At 45.4% G+C, this 16,842-nt stretch overlaps 1 protein-coding gene and 1 long non-coding RNA gene across 2 annotated transcripts in view; both read right to left on the reverse strand.

Moving 5' to 3' along the window:
* Positions 1-16,842, reverse strand: part of LOC309529748 — a 537,650-nt gene that overhangs the window by 178,656 nt on the left and 342,152 nt on the right. The window lies entirely within an intron of this gene.
* VRK2 (VRK serine/threonine kinase 2) overlaps positions 1-16,842 on the reverse strand; it is a 69,169-nt gene that overhangs the window by 12,347 nt on the left and 39,980 nt on the right. The window contains exons 9-10 of the mRNA XM_082217691.1: positions 13,048-13,168; positions 558-616 (exon numbers count right to left, since the gene is read on the reverse strand). Coding sequence (XP_082073817.1) covers positions 558-616; positions 13,048-13,168 — 180 coding nt within the window. The remainder of the gene's footprint in view (positions 1-557; positions 617-13,047; positions 13,169-16,842) is intronic.

A 16,842-nucleotide genomic window follows, 5' to 3' on the forward strand; every position in this document is an offset into this window, starting at 1 on the left:
ATGAATTTAATTCAGGATAATATATCCTGAATCTTCCAACATTCAACTTGATTAGATGTCCATAGACGGTGCCTTTTTATCTAGAATATTAGCCTAGCCTTGTGAAGTCCTGGCCACAGCCAAGGTAGTTAGGTGTAAAGAAAACAAATTGCTCACAATTTGCAATGTGCTGCCATGCAAAACTTTGCTCAGATGCCTACAATATCCTTGTATTCTCTGTTGACTACACCTTTCTTTCCTTCCCTGTTCCAACTCAGAGATGCTTCCGATGTGAGCCAAAGAAATTGCTGCTGCTGCTAAATTTGAGTAGTTTTGAATGGAAGCAGGTTCCTTTGGAACAGGGGCGCACCATCAGATGTTTCTGGACTACACCTCCCATCAGCCCCAGCCGGAGATCAGGAATGATGGGAGTTGTAGTCCAGAAACATCTGGAGGGCTACAGCTTGTGCACCCTTGATCTGGAAGGTGGCAATCCTTCTGGCACTCCAATTCCAAACCATAACGGGCTTTGAAGGTTGATTTCTGAATGAGAATGTTGGTCAATCGGCTCAACTTACTGCAGTCTGTTCCTGCGGGAGCCCATCTTGTCACTGAATCAGGGAGTTCGTCCAGGAGCCTGAAAAAGGGAGGAGGCACAGAATGTTAGATCAGAAGGCTGCAAAATCCAAAGGTTGTCAGGGACGAGATGGGGAGGCAAAGCAGATCAGCCTCCTCTTGAAAGCTGGAGACTCCTGGAAATTTGGAAGACCTGTCTACCCACTGTGTTAACCCCCTTTGCATCGTGTGACTATAAGCACCACTATAGCCTGAGCAGAATTACGGCCAAGGAAATGTCTTCGCTTTCCAGAGCTCTTGCCAAATGTTTTGCAGGGTAATGGAATAAAGGAATCCCTTCACAAACACACACCACCCTGAGATAAATTTGCTTTCTTTACTCCCAAGTCCACAGATTAATGGTTGTCTAAAGTTCAGCACGGTTCACCAGGCTGGTGCTTGTTGCTCAAAAGTAGATTCTGAACGCAAAATGGCAACAGATGGATAAGGTAATAATAATAATAATAATAATAATAGTTTTAAAGCAGCACCGAATTAAGCTGTCCTGGGCAGTGAGCGAATGGACTTCTAGAGAGAGTTGTGCATGCCTTTTTTGCAGTTAGCACCAAGAGTCAAGGAGGGTTTCAGCAAAAGTTGGTGCCCACATTTTGAACAGAACCTGACAGTGTCTTTTAACACCTAAAGGACATACACAAGCACAAAAACACATCCAGGAGGGAGGAATTGACTGGAACTCACAGGTGTGTGTTTAAAGCATGCTTTCAGAGCTACCACTGCCCTTGAAACGATATAGGAAAAGTCCTCCCACCTTCCCTAATTGCTAAGGAATGTTTTAAACGCTGGATTATTTTTTTTTATAATGTGTTTACTGCATCTGGTTTTTTATTTGTAACATTTCATTGCACTTGCTGCAATTTGATCTTTATTTGCAAAGCTTTACAATGCCCATAAACCACTTAAGAGATTTTAAGCGGCATATAAATTGTCTAAATGAGTACATTAAATAATTACTTTTCCCATCCTATGTTCATATGATGATTTTAGCTTCTTAAAAAAAACGATATAGCCATTTCTTTGGAACTTTAATAAAAAAAAAAAGATTAAAAATAAAAATTTAAAGAAAGAGATGGTGGACCAATAGAAGGTTCCATTTCTTGCTAGGAAGTCCAAGCGGCCTTCACTTTTTGGTAAGACATTCCATAGGGACTCAAAAACTCCTGCACAAGTTTACAGAAATGTCAATTCACCAGGGGTGCCAATGCTCCATCATGTATATTTTGTTGACACTATGTGTGCGTGCGTGCGCACACACACACACACACACACACACACACACACAATGTTCCCAATATTGAAATTTCAGAATCCCTAAATCATCTTTCATTCCTTACTGGCCTTATCAGTCAGCCAGAGAGCAAAAAGGGGACTAGGGACATTTTAGCACTTGATATTGGTTTCTGGAAGGGACGTGGGTGGCACTGTGGGTTAAACCACAGAGCCTAGGACTTGCCGATCAGAAGGTTGCGGTTTGAATCCATGCGACAGGGTGAGCTCCCATTGTTCGGTCCCTGCTCCTGCCAACCTAGCAGTTCGAAAGCACAAAAGTGCAAGTAGATAAATAGGTACCGCTCCGGCGGGAAGGTAAATGGCATTTCCATGTGCTGCTCTGGTTCACCAGAAGCAGCTTAGTCATGCTGGCCACATGACCCGGAAGCTGTAGGCTGGCTCCCTCAGCCAATAAAACAAGATGAGCGCCGCAACCCCAGAGTCGGCCACGACTGGACCTAATGGTCAGGGGTCCCTTTACCTTTACCTTTACGGATTCGTGCAGCAGACAACACTGTCCTGACTTTCTACTCCCAGTGTATAGTCTGGATTCTGCACAGAGAGAAGAGGGAGCAACAGAAACGAGAGGCAAGAGCCTAGCCCTAGATTATCCCATCTGCTTGCCAAGAAGGCTATGACAGATTTCACACATTATAGTGAGAGCAGATTTGAGTAAGCATGAAAACCAGATCAGGGTTGTTTGTTTGTTGATGGCTATGCCAGTTGAGGCAGACGGAATCTGTAGTCCAAAATATCTGCAGGGCACGAGGTTGGGGAAGGCTGTCCTAAAGTGTGATAAATACAAGAGTCTTATGCCTTTCCATATGTGGTGTGGATGATAGGAAGATTGGTTGACCAAAATGCTTTGCAGTTGGCATCAGTCTGCCTTGGGAGACATTGGAACAGTGTGCCTTTGGGGGTAAAGTCAAGGTGTTGGATGGAGGCATGGGGAAGACTGTGGAACACAGACATAAAATCTGCAGCATGTTATGATTTAAGAGAAAACTATAGGGGAATGTTATACGGATGGTATCAAGCACCAAGTAGATTGGCAAACATATAAATCAAAATTGAAATATGTGCTGGAAATGCAAAGGGAAAGAAGGTACCTTTTTCCATATGTAGTGGTCTTGTAATAAGGTTAAAGATTACTGGGAAATGATATATAATGAATTGAAAAAGAAGTTAGCATTTGTAAAGAAGAAGAAAAAGAAGCTGAAGCTTTTATCTTGGGAATTATGGGATCAGAGTTACCTAAACAAAATAATAATAATAATAATAATGCCCCGCTCATCTAGCTGGTTTTTCCCCAGCCACTCTGGGTGGCTTCCAGCAGAAATTTATGTCATTGGTGGTGAGCATCACATTCTCCCATGCCCTTTTGGAGAGGCAAGCCATTGCCGCAGCTTCTTTGCCAATATGCTTGTCCAGCACTACATCAATGAAGACATTGCTGCTGATGGTGGAACCCAGGCAGGCAAAATCGTCTCCCACCTTAAGTGTGTGGTCGCTAATGCTGATGCGTGGAGTGCAGGTGATGTTCTGACCCAGGACGTTGGGTCTTTGTACGGCTGAGACCAAACTCCATGCAGCGTTGGACAAAGTGGTTGATGAGGCTCTGCAGAGCTTTTTCTTATCGCTGTACTGAACTGAAACCGAACATAAAAAAGATCTTTGCTGGATCAGAGCAAAGGACCTTCGACCATTCTGTTCTCACAGCAGCCAACGAGACACCTATGGAAAGTCTGGAAGCAGGACCTGAGCACAAAATAAGTCTCCCAATTTCAAGCAAGAAGCATTCGGTGGAGGTAGAACACAACCACTGCAGCCAGAAGCCTTTGACAGCTTCATCCTCCAAGTTAGTGGACATTACTGTATTTTGTGGCAGTCAATTCCAATTTAACTATGTGCTGTGTGGAACAGAACTTCCTTTGTCCTGAATTTAGCGTAATCGGATGGCCCTGGGTTCTAGAAACATGAGGAGTGATGTGGGGTAAGCAAGCCTGCATGGAGATTTCCCCAGATCTTTCTTTTCCAGTTTTTCTCCTGTTTCGTAAATTCATTCGTAACAACGAACGGAGGCCAATATCAAATACCGCATTAGACAAGCCTGGCAGTTTGCTTACTAAATGCAAGTAAAAGAAACATGGTAAATTAGATCACCCTCTAGGGCATCAGAAGATGTTCCGATGTAAACTTAAAAATCTCAGAGGCAAATTATGTTATTCAAATGGTCCTAATTTGCATAGGATGTGTCCCCCCCCCCCAGATTGTAAGAGTGGAAGAAATAAACCTCTATCTGTTTGCTGCACACCATACTAAACGGGTTTGGAAGCACTGCTTTAGATTGGAAAAAATGATAACCAAGTCAAGGATGCGTCACAAAAAGCAAGAGCACATGCTCTGCTTTAAAGTTTAGCCCCTTGTCATAAAATACAAAGCTGTGCACATCAGCACCTAAAGAGCCACGACGATATTCAACTCAAGCAGCAACGTAGGAAGTGTGTTTCACTAGTGAGGTCAGCCAATGCACACGACACTCCTTCACACTGATGCTGCCCAGTGGGGGATTTCAGCTTAGTCCTGTTGACTGATGAGCAGCGTTTTGCCAAACCAGGGGTTAAGAATGTGGTGCCCTCCAGTTCCCATCATCCTTGACCACTGGGCAAGCTGGCTGGGGCTGATGGGAGCTAGGAGCCAGTGTGGTGTAGTGGTTAAGAGCGGTAGACTTGTAATCTGGTGAACTGGGTTCGCTTCCCCGCTCCTCCACATGCAGCTGCTGGGTGACCTTGGGCTAGTCTCACTTCTCTGAAGTCTCTCGGCCCCACTCACCTCACAGAGTGTTTATTGTGGGGGAGGAAAGGAAAGGAGATGTTAGCCGCTTTGAGACTCCTTCGGGTAGTGATAAAGCGGGATATCAAATCCAAACTCTTCTTCTTAGGAGATTGGAGGCAGGGCCGTCGTACCTATAGGCACTAGGGGTGTGGGGCACCCGGGCACCGGGCTCTCAGGGGCACCAGGCCGAGAGTCCAGGGAAGAGCCTGCCCGTCGGTCGGAGCGCCACGGCGGGTTCTTCTGCTGTGGGCGGCTCTGCACCACAAGTTTGGGGGCGAGTGAGCTAGCGAGCGCCGAGGCAGCCGGCCGGCTCCGCCATGCTGCGCACCTGGGATTGGCGTAGGGCCATGGAGAGGCCCGCCCGTGGGGAGGCCCACACAGTACATTTCTGAGCACAATTCAAATTGTTGGTGTTGACCGTTAAAGCCCTAAACGGCCTCCGCCCAGTATAGCTGAAGGAGCATGTCTACCCCCAACGTTCTGCCCGGATGCTGAGGCCCAGCGCCGAGGGCCTTCTGGCGGTTCCTTCATTGCGAGAAGCAAAGCTGCAGGGAACCAGGCAGAGGGCCTTCTCGGTAGTGGCGCCCGCCCTGTGGAACCAGCTTACACCACGAGGCACCCGGCTTTGCTCAGACGCCGACGCTTCGGGCTGGTTTGTTGCGCTGGGCTCCCCTGCTGCTTGCGTTGGTTGTTCCCCCCCCCAGGCGCCCAACAACTCTGGGGAACCTTTCCTAAAAACTTTGGGGCATATTCTTAAGACAGCCCTGCCTGGAGGGCACAGTATTTGCTACCCCTGCCTTTGACAGAGGATCTTCCCAGCCCAGTTACCTGAAATTCTATAACGAGATCATTGCTCATGGGGATAGCTCAGTTGGTTAGAGCGTGATGCTGATAAGTAACGCCAAGGTTGCAGGTTTGATCAGCTGCATATTTCTGCACTGCAGGGGGTTGGACTAGCTGATCCTGAGGGTCTCTTCGAACTCTATGATTCACTATTGATAAAATCTTGTGCTCTGCCACTGAGCTGCAACCCTTTCTTCAGCCACCCCATTCTTAAAAATTAAAAGAAGTGCAACACGCACACACAATAGTGTATGTGGATTTAGTTCAGAGTCTTGGGGAGGGGGGAAAGGAAGTATCATCCCCCCAAGGGGTTAATCCTTGGCTGGAGAATTAATAAAGAAGCTTGATGGATTACATTGATCGGATGCTGAATGGCGCTAGGGGTGGTCTGTGAGGGACTCTAATGATCAGAAGTTCTAAAGGAGGGGGGTGGGAAATAATATATATATTAAACAATACTGTACAAAGTCAACATTTACAGATGCAATCTGTATTATCTGCAGCCTGCAGGCTCCCCCCGCTCCCCCCCTCTCTCTGCAGAGAGCCAGTGCCAAACTGAATGCACAGATTGATTTCTGCAGATCAGCTATCCCCATTGTGTACCTCTGTTGTGACTTGCCCTACTTAAAAGTTTGCTGCCTCCGCCACTCGCAGCACCTCCATCGCAGCATTGCCGGTGTGCTGAGCGACCGGCTATGTGGGGCCACAAGCAATTAGCTTCCTCAAGTCCCACCAGTAAGAGCAAAAGAGCGACAGCAGGCAGTGCATTTAACCAGGGCTAATTACAGTACGCATGCTGGGTGGAGGAGGAAAAGGGCGAGGGGGGAAAGGGAAATGCTAAATGTTTGTGTGTGTTTTTCCCCTCCCTACATTCACAAAATGCTTTCCTGAAAGCACCCGAAAGAGATGAGAGGGAAAAACACCCAATAAAATATTCTTCCAATATCCAAAGGACTGTCACATGGAAGAAGGAACAAGCTTGTTTTCTCCTGCTCTGGAGGGTAGGACTTGAATCCAACTCTATAATTCTTACAGGGGGCAGAAGGAAGCAACAGCATTTACAACAGGAGTCAGCAAACACAAGTCACTGTGACGGAAGAGGCGACTTAGGTGGAACTGGCTGGCATTCCCCTGTCATTGAGCTTAGCAATGTAAGAGGCAGCCTTACCCAAATATTGCCTCCATCTAGGCACAGAGAGATATGCTTTATTTTATTATTTGGAAATCATGAACTGTGGCTGTTGTTGTTTTTAGTCGTTTAGTCGTGTCCGACTCTTCGTGAACCCATGGACCAGAGCACGCCAGGCACTCCTGTCTTCCACTGCCTCCTGCAGTTTGGTCAAACTCATGCTGGTAGCTTTGAGAACACTGTCCAACCATCTCGTCCTCTGCCGTCCCCTTCTCCTTGTGCCCTCCATCTTTCCTAACATCAGGGTCTTTTCCAGGGTGTCTTCTCTTCTCAAGAGGTGGCCAAAGTATTGGAGCCTCAGCTTCATGAACTGTGGCTAGCCAACTGCAATTCTGACACTGCTTAAATGCACACACTTTAGAGCAGGGGACAGCAAACTTTTTCAGCAGGGGGCCAGTCCACTGTCCCTCAGACCTTGTGGGGGGCTGGACTATATTTTGAAAAAAATAACAATGAACAAATTCCAATGCCCCACAAACAACCCAAAGATGCATTTTAAATAAAAGCAGACATTCTACTCATGTAAAAACACCAGGCAGGCCCCACAAATAACCCAGAGATCCATTTTTTTAAAAAGGGCACATTCTACTCATGTAAAAACATGCTGATTCCTGGACCATCCTCGGGCTGGATTTAGAAGGCGATTGGGCTACATCCGGCCCCTGGGCCTTAGTTTGTCTGTCCATGATTTAGAACATTAAATGACTGCAGGAAAGTTACCAAACTAAGCATACATTTGTGTGGGTAGGCTGTGGCTCTCTGGATATTGTTGGGACTCCAACTCCCATGCGCCTCAGTCATCACAAGGGATGCTGGGAGCTGTAGTTCAGCAACACTCATGCTGGTAGCTTTGAGAACACTGTCCAACCATCTCGTCCTCTGTCGTCCCCTTCTCCTTGTGCCCTCCATCTTTCCCAACATCAGGGTCTTTTCCAGGGAGGCTTCTCTTCTCATGAGGTGGCCAAAGTATTGGAGCCTCAGCTTCAGGATCTGTCCTTCCAGTGAGCACTCAGGGCTGATTTCCTTCAGAATGGAGAGGTTTGATCTTCCTTAATTTCGTGCAATTTAACTGCTAGTCCATGGCCCTGATCAAGCTGCAGAAATATTCATGGCCTTTATATCCGCACTTGATCCCTGGGATCATCTGCAGGAGTGTCATTGGCCGTTCCCCAGGTTGGCGTGGTTCCTTTGACAATAAGAAACTAACCCCCCCCTCCCCAGTTATTGACCCAGAATTATGGGATGCTCTGCCAACAATGATTCAATAGCCACTTTCCATCTCTGCTTTTAAACCCTTGCTGGAAACTTTTCTATTCTGTCAGGCTTCTGTGGGCAATTAGGAACACACCTTTCTGCAACAGTTAGCTGATTTCTAACTTTTTATATGGTTTTACTGTGTGGTTTTATGCATAATTTGTTGCAAACTGCTTGGAGATTTTTCTACGAACAGCAGTACGTATTTTTATAACTACCTAGCTATGCCTTTTGAGCCAATGGAACAAGTGAGCTACCTTCTGCTTTCCAAAGGGGCTGTTTAGCCATGGCGACTTTTAACTTGATTTGCTCGGTGGTGGAGGGGAGATAATACTTTTAGGCAACAAGGTCCCCTTGATTCTTAACCCTTAAAATGTCCTCGGCTGGTATATATACAGGCTGAAATCATAGCCATATAGGAAATATGAGAGACACAGAGAGAAAGAGGCAAATTTCACAGAGACTTCTCTTTGCTTTGCCCAGTTCCGCCTCCTTAAAGATCATACGCAGGGCTGTATGTAATTGCACGCTTAAAAATAAACCCGACTTTTGGCAGCAAAGTAGCCAAAATCCCACACCAAAGAAAAAAAGGCAGAACTGAGCAGGCTGGGTCAAATTTCATCAATTCAAGCCGGCATGCCACTGTGATACACTGCACACACAGCATGCTGGGACTAGGCAAACCTGGGTTCGAATCCTCATTCAGCTATGAACAGCTGTCTTAGATTACACAGGGACATAAATAGCCTGTTCATCTTTGCAGGGCTGTTGTGAAAGCAACATGCAAGCCAGCCAGCCAGGGCTGGAGAAAACAGTGGGGTTTATACAGTCATAGGTAAAGGTAAAGGGACCTCTGACTATTAGGTCCAGTCGTGACTGACTCTGGGGTTGCGGCACTCATCTCGCTTTATTGGTCGAGGGAGCTGGCGTACAGCTTTCGGGTCATGTGGCCAGCATGACTAAGCCGCTTCTGGCAAACCAGAGCAGCGCACGGAAACGCCGTTTACCTTCCTGCCGGAGCGGTACCTATTTATCTACTTGCACTTTGACGTGCTTTCGAACTGCTAGGTGGGCAGGAGCAGGGACCGAGCAACGGGAGCTCACCCCATCGCGGGGATTCGAACCACCGACCTTCTGATCGGCAAGTCCTAGGCTCTGTGGTTTAACCCACAGCGCCACCTGCGTCCTTGTCATACCTTGGGTTAACCCAGTCATACCTTGGGTTAAAGACGCTTCGGGTTAAATCTTTTCAGGTTGCGTCCTGTGGCGACCAAGAAGTACTGGAAAGGGTTACTTCCAGGTTTCACCATTCGTGCATGCGCAGACGCTGAAAATGACGTCACATGCATGTGCAGAAGCGGCGAATCGCGACCCGCAGACGCTCAGATGCTCAGACGTGGGTTGCATTCTGCTCAGGATGCGAATGGGGCTGCGGAATGGATCCCGTTCACAACCAGAGGTGGTACCTCGGGTTATTTCATACGCTTCAGGTTACATACACTTCAGGTTACAGACTCCACTAACCCAGAAATAGTACCTCGGGTTAAGAACTTTGCTTCAGGATGAGAACAGAAATTGTGAGCAGGTGGAATGGCGGCAGCAGGAGGCCCCATTAGCTAAAGTGGTACCTCAGTTTAAGAACAGTTTCAGGTTAAGAACGGACCTCCAGAACGAATTAAGTACTTAATCCGAGGTACCACTGTATAGGCAATTTGTACAACTCGATCAAATTCTGTCTGAAATAAAGACTCTCAGGAAGAATGATGTCAATTCAGCAAATGCCAAATGTGAAGGCAGATGTAGAAATCAACCATATGCAGAGCCCAGCCCAGCACTGCATACTTCAATGGTGCTATTTCTCCAGCTCTAACCTTGCACCAGATTTTTACATTTTAAAAAACAAGCGTTTAAAAAGCATTTTTTAAAAACAAGCTGGAAGAGACTGACAAATCTGTCATTTTCAGTTCCTTGGGTCCCCCCCCCCAATTTTAAATTCAAGTTTCTGACATTTCTGCATTATTATTATTATTATTATTATTATTATTATTATTATTATTATTAAAAATAGTCCTAAACCAAGATTTGGCAGCATTTCTCCCAATATGAATTTTTAAAAATCAAGACTTTTTACTGCTATTTTAACTTCATAATAGTTAAAATAGCAACCTGGTAAGAATTATGAAATAACATAAATAAGTAAAACGAGCAGGATAAACAGTACAACATACACACACACACCAGGGTACAGAGTTAATACTTCATAAAACAAAGTACATTCTCAAGAGACTACAGTGATTTAGATGTTACAAGAGAAACCAACCTGATAAAGAAAAATACAAAGCAAATGTTATGAATATCAAAAAAAGGGGTCATTTTTCATTGGAACTTGCCATCCCCATGACTGGCCTGTCATATAAGTTAGAAACGGCTACCAAACAGAGGCAAAATCCATAGCTTTATCTGCACCTCAAGATACTCTTAATTTACTAGTCAATTTTTGAGTAATGAGAATAAACATTAAATATTTGGTTTAATAATAATAATGCCCCGAGAAATCCTTCCAGCCCTGTGATATGGTCAAGCGAGCAGCTACTAATAGCAACGATTGTAAGTGGTTTACATAATTTAATCCATATTTGACTCATCAAAGTTGGATTTTAAAAAAGCAATTTGGGGTTTAAAGGCACCAGTGCGTCTATTATTTCAGAAATTTCCTTCATGACGCCTTCCCAAAATTTGCACACAAGTTTGCAAGACCACCACATGTACCCATTGGTTCCCCTTTCGTTCTGAATGCTATTTTGCCTAGCATACACATTTCTGCAAGGGCATTGCTGGAAATTAAGAATGTTAGCAACTAGTCCAGGAGCCTGTTCTCACAGTGGCCAACCAGATTTTTATTCTTATTACGTATTTATACCCCACCTTTTTCCCTGATGGGACTCAAGACGTCTCACAAATATAAACAAGGATCAGTAAAGACATAGAAAAGAGGACCAATTATTTTTTGAAAGCAGTATTGCAAGTAGGGAGGGGTGCTGCTGTGGTCAGATCCTGCTAGCAGGCTTCCCACTGAAATATCTGTCTGGCCACTTTGAGAACAGGATGCTGGACTAGATGGGCCTGATCCAGAATAGGATGCCTGTGTTTCAATTTGCATGTTGTTGAGGGAAGGGAGCTGCTGGGAATTGAACCTGCAGCCTCATGCATGCAGAGTTTGTTAGGATCATCCTCCTGCATGTGGGACCCTGGCAGAGACACATGCCCAACTGGCATGTTCTCTCCCTCCTGGTCAGTCGTTCAGGAGCTTCGAAAGCCTCCTTCAGCCCGAACATCACAGCGACTGATACCAAAAGGCATTAGCATGCTTAGGGATCGTGCAGAGTATTTGCACTTCACGTAACAGAACTCAGTAGCACAGCATTTTGGCTAATCTACTTTTATTTACATATAATACACCGGGAGCATTCTGCCTTAGCTCCTTCCTCTTTCTCATCAGACAGCAAAGAGAAAGGAAAAAAAGGACAATAGTCCCACATTCCAGAACACAGCAGTACAAAACATCCTATCTCCATCACATACACCATCATATGATAGACAACAATCCCATGACTGCAAACACGGGGCAAGAATCCTAACAGAGTTATGGATTCCTCCCCAATAATTTGATAATAAATCACTGTCATCTGCCTGCTAGCCAGAGCAAGACTCAGGACAGACTGGCCCATATCCACCCAGTGGTGGAGCAACAGCTATAGGTGATTTGTGTCCTTTCTCTACGAAGACTACAAGGGCTCATGCAATGGCCTATGTTGGGCAGCTCTGATCATAAACTCATTTAGACTGTGAGCTGTCCACTGAAATAGATAATGCAAGAGAGGGGTGACTCTCCCCACCCTGCAATAAGGAATGTACCTTAACCCCCACCCCACCCCCCGCAGCTGCTCCCCATTCCTAGACCTCTGTGGTTACGTAAAGAAAAGGCACTTTTCATATACTGAATCATACCCTGGAAATTAAATGAGGTTGCAGTCCCAAGCATGGTTCCTTGAAAGTTAAATGAGTCAAAATCACATTAAGAGTTACTCCAGATAATGCATGTTTAGCAGTGTGGGGAGGGAGCGTTTGTTAACATGGATGTTAGGATATTTCCGTTCCACCTTAAAAGGGAGCAGGCTGTGAATCACAGAGTCTGCGTATTTCCTGTTCACAGGATGTTTATGTTTTCTGTTGCTTTCGTTTCTCTCTGTGTCGGAGACACTGACGCAGGCAGTCATGGCTTTCTTGGTTCTGATCAACGCTGGATAAAACTTGTAAATAATGCTCTCCTGAGTGCGACTTTTGGCTGTGCATTATCTGCTGATAAAGAGTGTGCATCGGCTCTAGAATGTTCTGGAGCTCATGTCGCTAATTGCCGATACTGCGTGTCTACGGGAGGTCGATGGATCGTCCGGCAGCCGGCTTGGGGGCCATGATGGACTTTATCTCCCTGGCAGTATCCCAACAATGGAGTGCACTAATATTTGTCTTCTGGAAATCTAGCAATGGGAGAATGCTCACCCCACTCTCCAGAAATGCACACCCAATGCGGCCAGCACTGTTCTCTTGTTTCCTGACCACTTGAGAGCTATTTTGCAGAATTGTAGAGTTGGAAAGGGACCGCAAGAGTCATCCAGTCCAACCCCTTGCAATGCCGGAATCTTTTTGCCCAACTCGGGGCTCGAACCCACGACCCTAAGACTTGTGGAATTGTTGAAGGAAATACCTATCTCTTTAAGTTAGGAACACTGGAGCAGGTACCTCAATGTTGTCTGCGCTGAATGGCAACAGCTCTCCTCCAGGGTTTCAGACAGAGGACGTCCCCTTACCTGGAGATGCCACCATTCGAACCCAGAACCTTCTGCACACAAAGCAAACGCCCCTGCAATCCTTCCCTCCCCATTTTACAGATGCAACCATTTCACCATCATAACCTGCCCTGAGCTTTGGAGGGAGGTGAGAACACCCCAAAATACGTTTTAAATAAATCATGCTTCTGTTTTTACTTTGCTTTTGCATCCCGGACAGAATCGGGGTTCCTCAAATTCCGATCCCACGGCAGATTCCCACACATCCACTGGAGCATGCAGAAGCCAAGAATTTCAAGGTCTCCTCGTCTGGATGGAGCTAAAAGGAGAGAGAAAGGGAGGGAGAGAAGGAATGTAAAAGAGCACTTTTAAAAGGTGGGGATGGAAAGAGACGGGGGTGATGTTCAGTTGGTCCCCCTTTTTTGTGAGGGAGGGAAAAGGAGAAATGGAAACGGCAGTAACTTGAATCTGAAGTTCGATGCAGCAGAGCAACAGACCAGAATTGCGTTCTGTTTGTTCAGCTGCCCCACGAACTCCGAACGGCCCCAAATTTTGGCTGCGGCCCACAGACAGGCAAGGATTTGTTGCTGCTGAGAGAGGGGAGAGAGAGAGGGTCAGTTTCCTCACCTCCTCAGACTCCATCCTTCCCTTTAGCTTGGCCTGTCACATGAACTTGATCCCCGTGGCCTCTGACATGCTCCAGACAGCCCATAACCCAGCACCGACACTTTCTCCAAGAGCCAGGCAGTAAAACAAAGAAATAAATGTCTGCTGCTAAATTGCTAACACATGTTTCGGGAAGTCCATGGGGTCCACACTGGTCATGTGGAGACCCTTCGAGAGCAGACTAAACAGAGATGGCCTTCCCTGCTCCAGCGAGCAAGAGGCGTCTGCGGGTGGAAGGCAAGGCAACAGTGCGCTCTAGTGGGCAGACGAACTCCGGCAAGATGCACAGGGAAGTTCCCTCGCATCGGCTGAAATTATAAAGGCCACTTGGCTCTCCAAGCGAAACTGCTTGTCAAAATTCAAACTTGGCTTTTGTTTCCAAAGCCTCGGACGCAAACCGTTTGAAGGGGCACAGTCAACTGCGGCTGGCCTAAGCGGCAAGTTGAATTAAACATATGCATGCAACACACACACACACACCCTCTCTCTTTTCTCCTAGCAACATTAAACCCGAAACACGTATTTACAGGCAGATAGCTGAAAATCGCACGGCAGAACGGTTATTCCCAAGGGCAGAGGTCATGTGCATGGAAGAAAAGAGTCAGGCACACATTATAATCCCGACATCCATGGCCGTTTTAAGCTTCATTCTCAAACAAAGATTGCGGGAGCAAAAGCAGAATTCTGCATATTTGAAGCTTGCTCTTAGATTTAGGGCACACTCAGGCATACTGTTTGTTGAACATTCACCCAGGGAGAATAGATGACTGGATATTTTACAAAAATTCATCCCGATTTCTTCAAGGGGTGGTAAAGTGATGTTGCACCCAAGCAAGTTTTGCTTCCCGGTGCATTTGCCCATCACTTTTTGCAAAAGGTCCGATCTTTGGGGAGGGGAGAAGGAGGCTTGTTGTGCAAGCCTTCTCAAGGAACTACGATTGTGAAAGCTGAATTTGCCAGGATGCTACTTAATCCCAGCTAAAAACAGCAACAGTCTGGAAGCACCCATAAAATAGAAAGAGGGAGGGGAAAGCTAGGGGAGAGAAAACTAGCCACGAATGCTTTGACAAAATCCGTTATTAAGAATTGTGCATTTGCACTGAATTTCAGTGCAAGTTTCGGTTTTGGTTATTTCGACGGTGCAATGCTTTCTCGACCTATTTGCATCCTGCTCTAAGAACAGGAGAGCTCGTGTTTAGCGAGGGATGCAGGAGAGTACCAGAGACTGATGACGACCCTCGGAGGATGCGGCTGTTAACCCAACAGGTTCTGTATTATGAACTTTCATTACAGGAATTCCAACAGAGACCCCCTCAGCACTCTTTTTAATTATAAGAGGTGACTTCTTGGAAGGCCAGTTCTATGAGACCACCGTCCCTGTTATCCCCCTCTTCTCTCTCCCGCACCTCTCTCTGATATGATGAAAGCACATAAATTCTTAACATGTTCTTTCTATATTAACTGCTGCTAGACTATCGGATTATGAAAGGCCCTTCCATCTAGCTGGATGCCATTTTATCCCCCTGGGGGTCGTTTGCAATCCTACGCCAGCCTCGGCTGCGTCCGAAAGCCAAAGGCTCGGCGCGTCTTGTATAAAAGCCAGCCGGCCTAGTCTTTTAACACTTGCCATACTGTTGTCGTTTCTCGAGCTGTAGTCGCCGTAATTAAAACACAGTAGGGCAAAATATTTCCATTCGAGTTCAGGCAGCACTCCTCCCTACACACACAGACAAACACACACACACACAGAGAGAGAGAGAGAGCGCTTTTCCTGCCCCACAAACCAATTATGTTGCTTCCTTCATCACTCTCACGCCGCTTTCTCCAAAAATGCTGCTCTGGTACCTGTTTTGTCTTTTCCCAGAGGAACGACAGCTAAATCCTCTGGATGAAAGTTGTCAGAATTATAATGATCCAGTTCTTCCCCCACCTATGCACGTGTGTGTGTGTTTCAGTTTTTTATTAAAGTTTAAAATCTTTACATATGAATTCCAACTTTCAAATGTCTTTCAACTTTAACTTCCTGCCTTTCCCTCCATGCTGTTCCTAACCCCATCCCACTTACAAATGGCATTCTAATAAACATTTCACCAAAGACATATTTTTATTTCAAATATTATCGTTTTCCTTCCGCTCCTCATATTCCAAATCCTGCCTGTGATTTCATCTGATTTTTTTCCCCAGATATCCCAAAAAGCGCTTCCATTCCTTCATAAATAGTCTGTCCTGTTGGTTTCTTAATTTTACGTTAGTTTCACCAGCCCCGCATAGTCCGTTAACTTTAAAGTCCATTTTTCTATGCCATTATTATTATTAAAATTTGTATACAACCCTTCGTAGATCTTAGGGTGCCTCACAACATACAAATATTCCTCCTCTACCCCCCCCCCAACTGAAGATGCAATTTGACACGAAGCCAGGAGGAAACATTAAGCCATTTAAAATCCTGTAGCTAAATTATTGTAACTCTTCTTCAGGAGAAAAAGACCCCAGAGACACAATTTCCCTCCACTTCTGCACACGATGTACCTATATCCAAGCTGCTTTGAAATCTTAAAAAAAAAAAATTAAGATTCCCCACGATGCATTTTGCTTTGCGGTTTTTAAATGTATTTAAAACTTGCACGTTTGAGACATTTGGGAAGCTGGCATGTTTGCTGTGCTCCCTGTTCCCTGGCAGAGAGGAAAAGGGTCACCATTCTTTTATTCACTCTAGTCCTTGTGTGCATTAGCGAGCACACACACACAAAATAAATAAGTATGCAAACTGCCAAAGATGAGAGGGCGAGAGGAAATTATTAAGGATGCCTTGAGACAACTAAGCTGAATGAGTACCAAATAGGAAGTTGTAACGCAGGGCATTTATCAACCTCCTTGTGTTATTTGTCAGCCTGCTTCCTTGAATAAAACTCACCTGGTCCTCATTTAAAAGTAAATAACAAAAAGTTACAATTTCTAAGCAAATCATTTCATAATGCACTGATCTGTACCCCCACATCAAAGTCCACTCCGTTTTTTTATACAAAGGTGCACATATTTCTTTTTCGCAGCATTTCTCCTCAAATCAGATTGCGAGGGCAGAATATTTATACTGTTTTAAATGAAATATTGGCAAATTATTATGCTGTTACTGGGTTGGGAAGGTTGGTTAAAAATCCAGAGACAGTGTTACTGAGGGCTTCCTGTCAATTTCAAAAAGGATAAATTTCACTGAGGATCGTGTTGCTTCATTTTTAAGATGTCATAAACAAAGTGACAATTCTGATAATTTCATGTCTGGAAAATCCAACACTTCCTCTCTATAATCCGTCACTTTTACAGGCCTAT

This window comes from Podarcis vaucheri, assembly GCF_965113315.1.
Source record: "Podarcis vaucheri genome assembly, chromosome: 3".
NCBI classification, from domain to species: Eukaryota; Metazoa; Chordata; class Lepidosauria; order Squamata; family Lacertidae; genus Podarcis; species Podarcis vaucheri.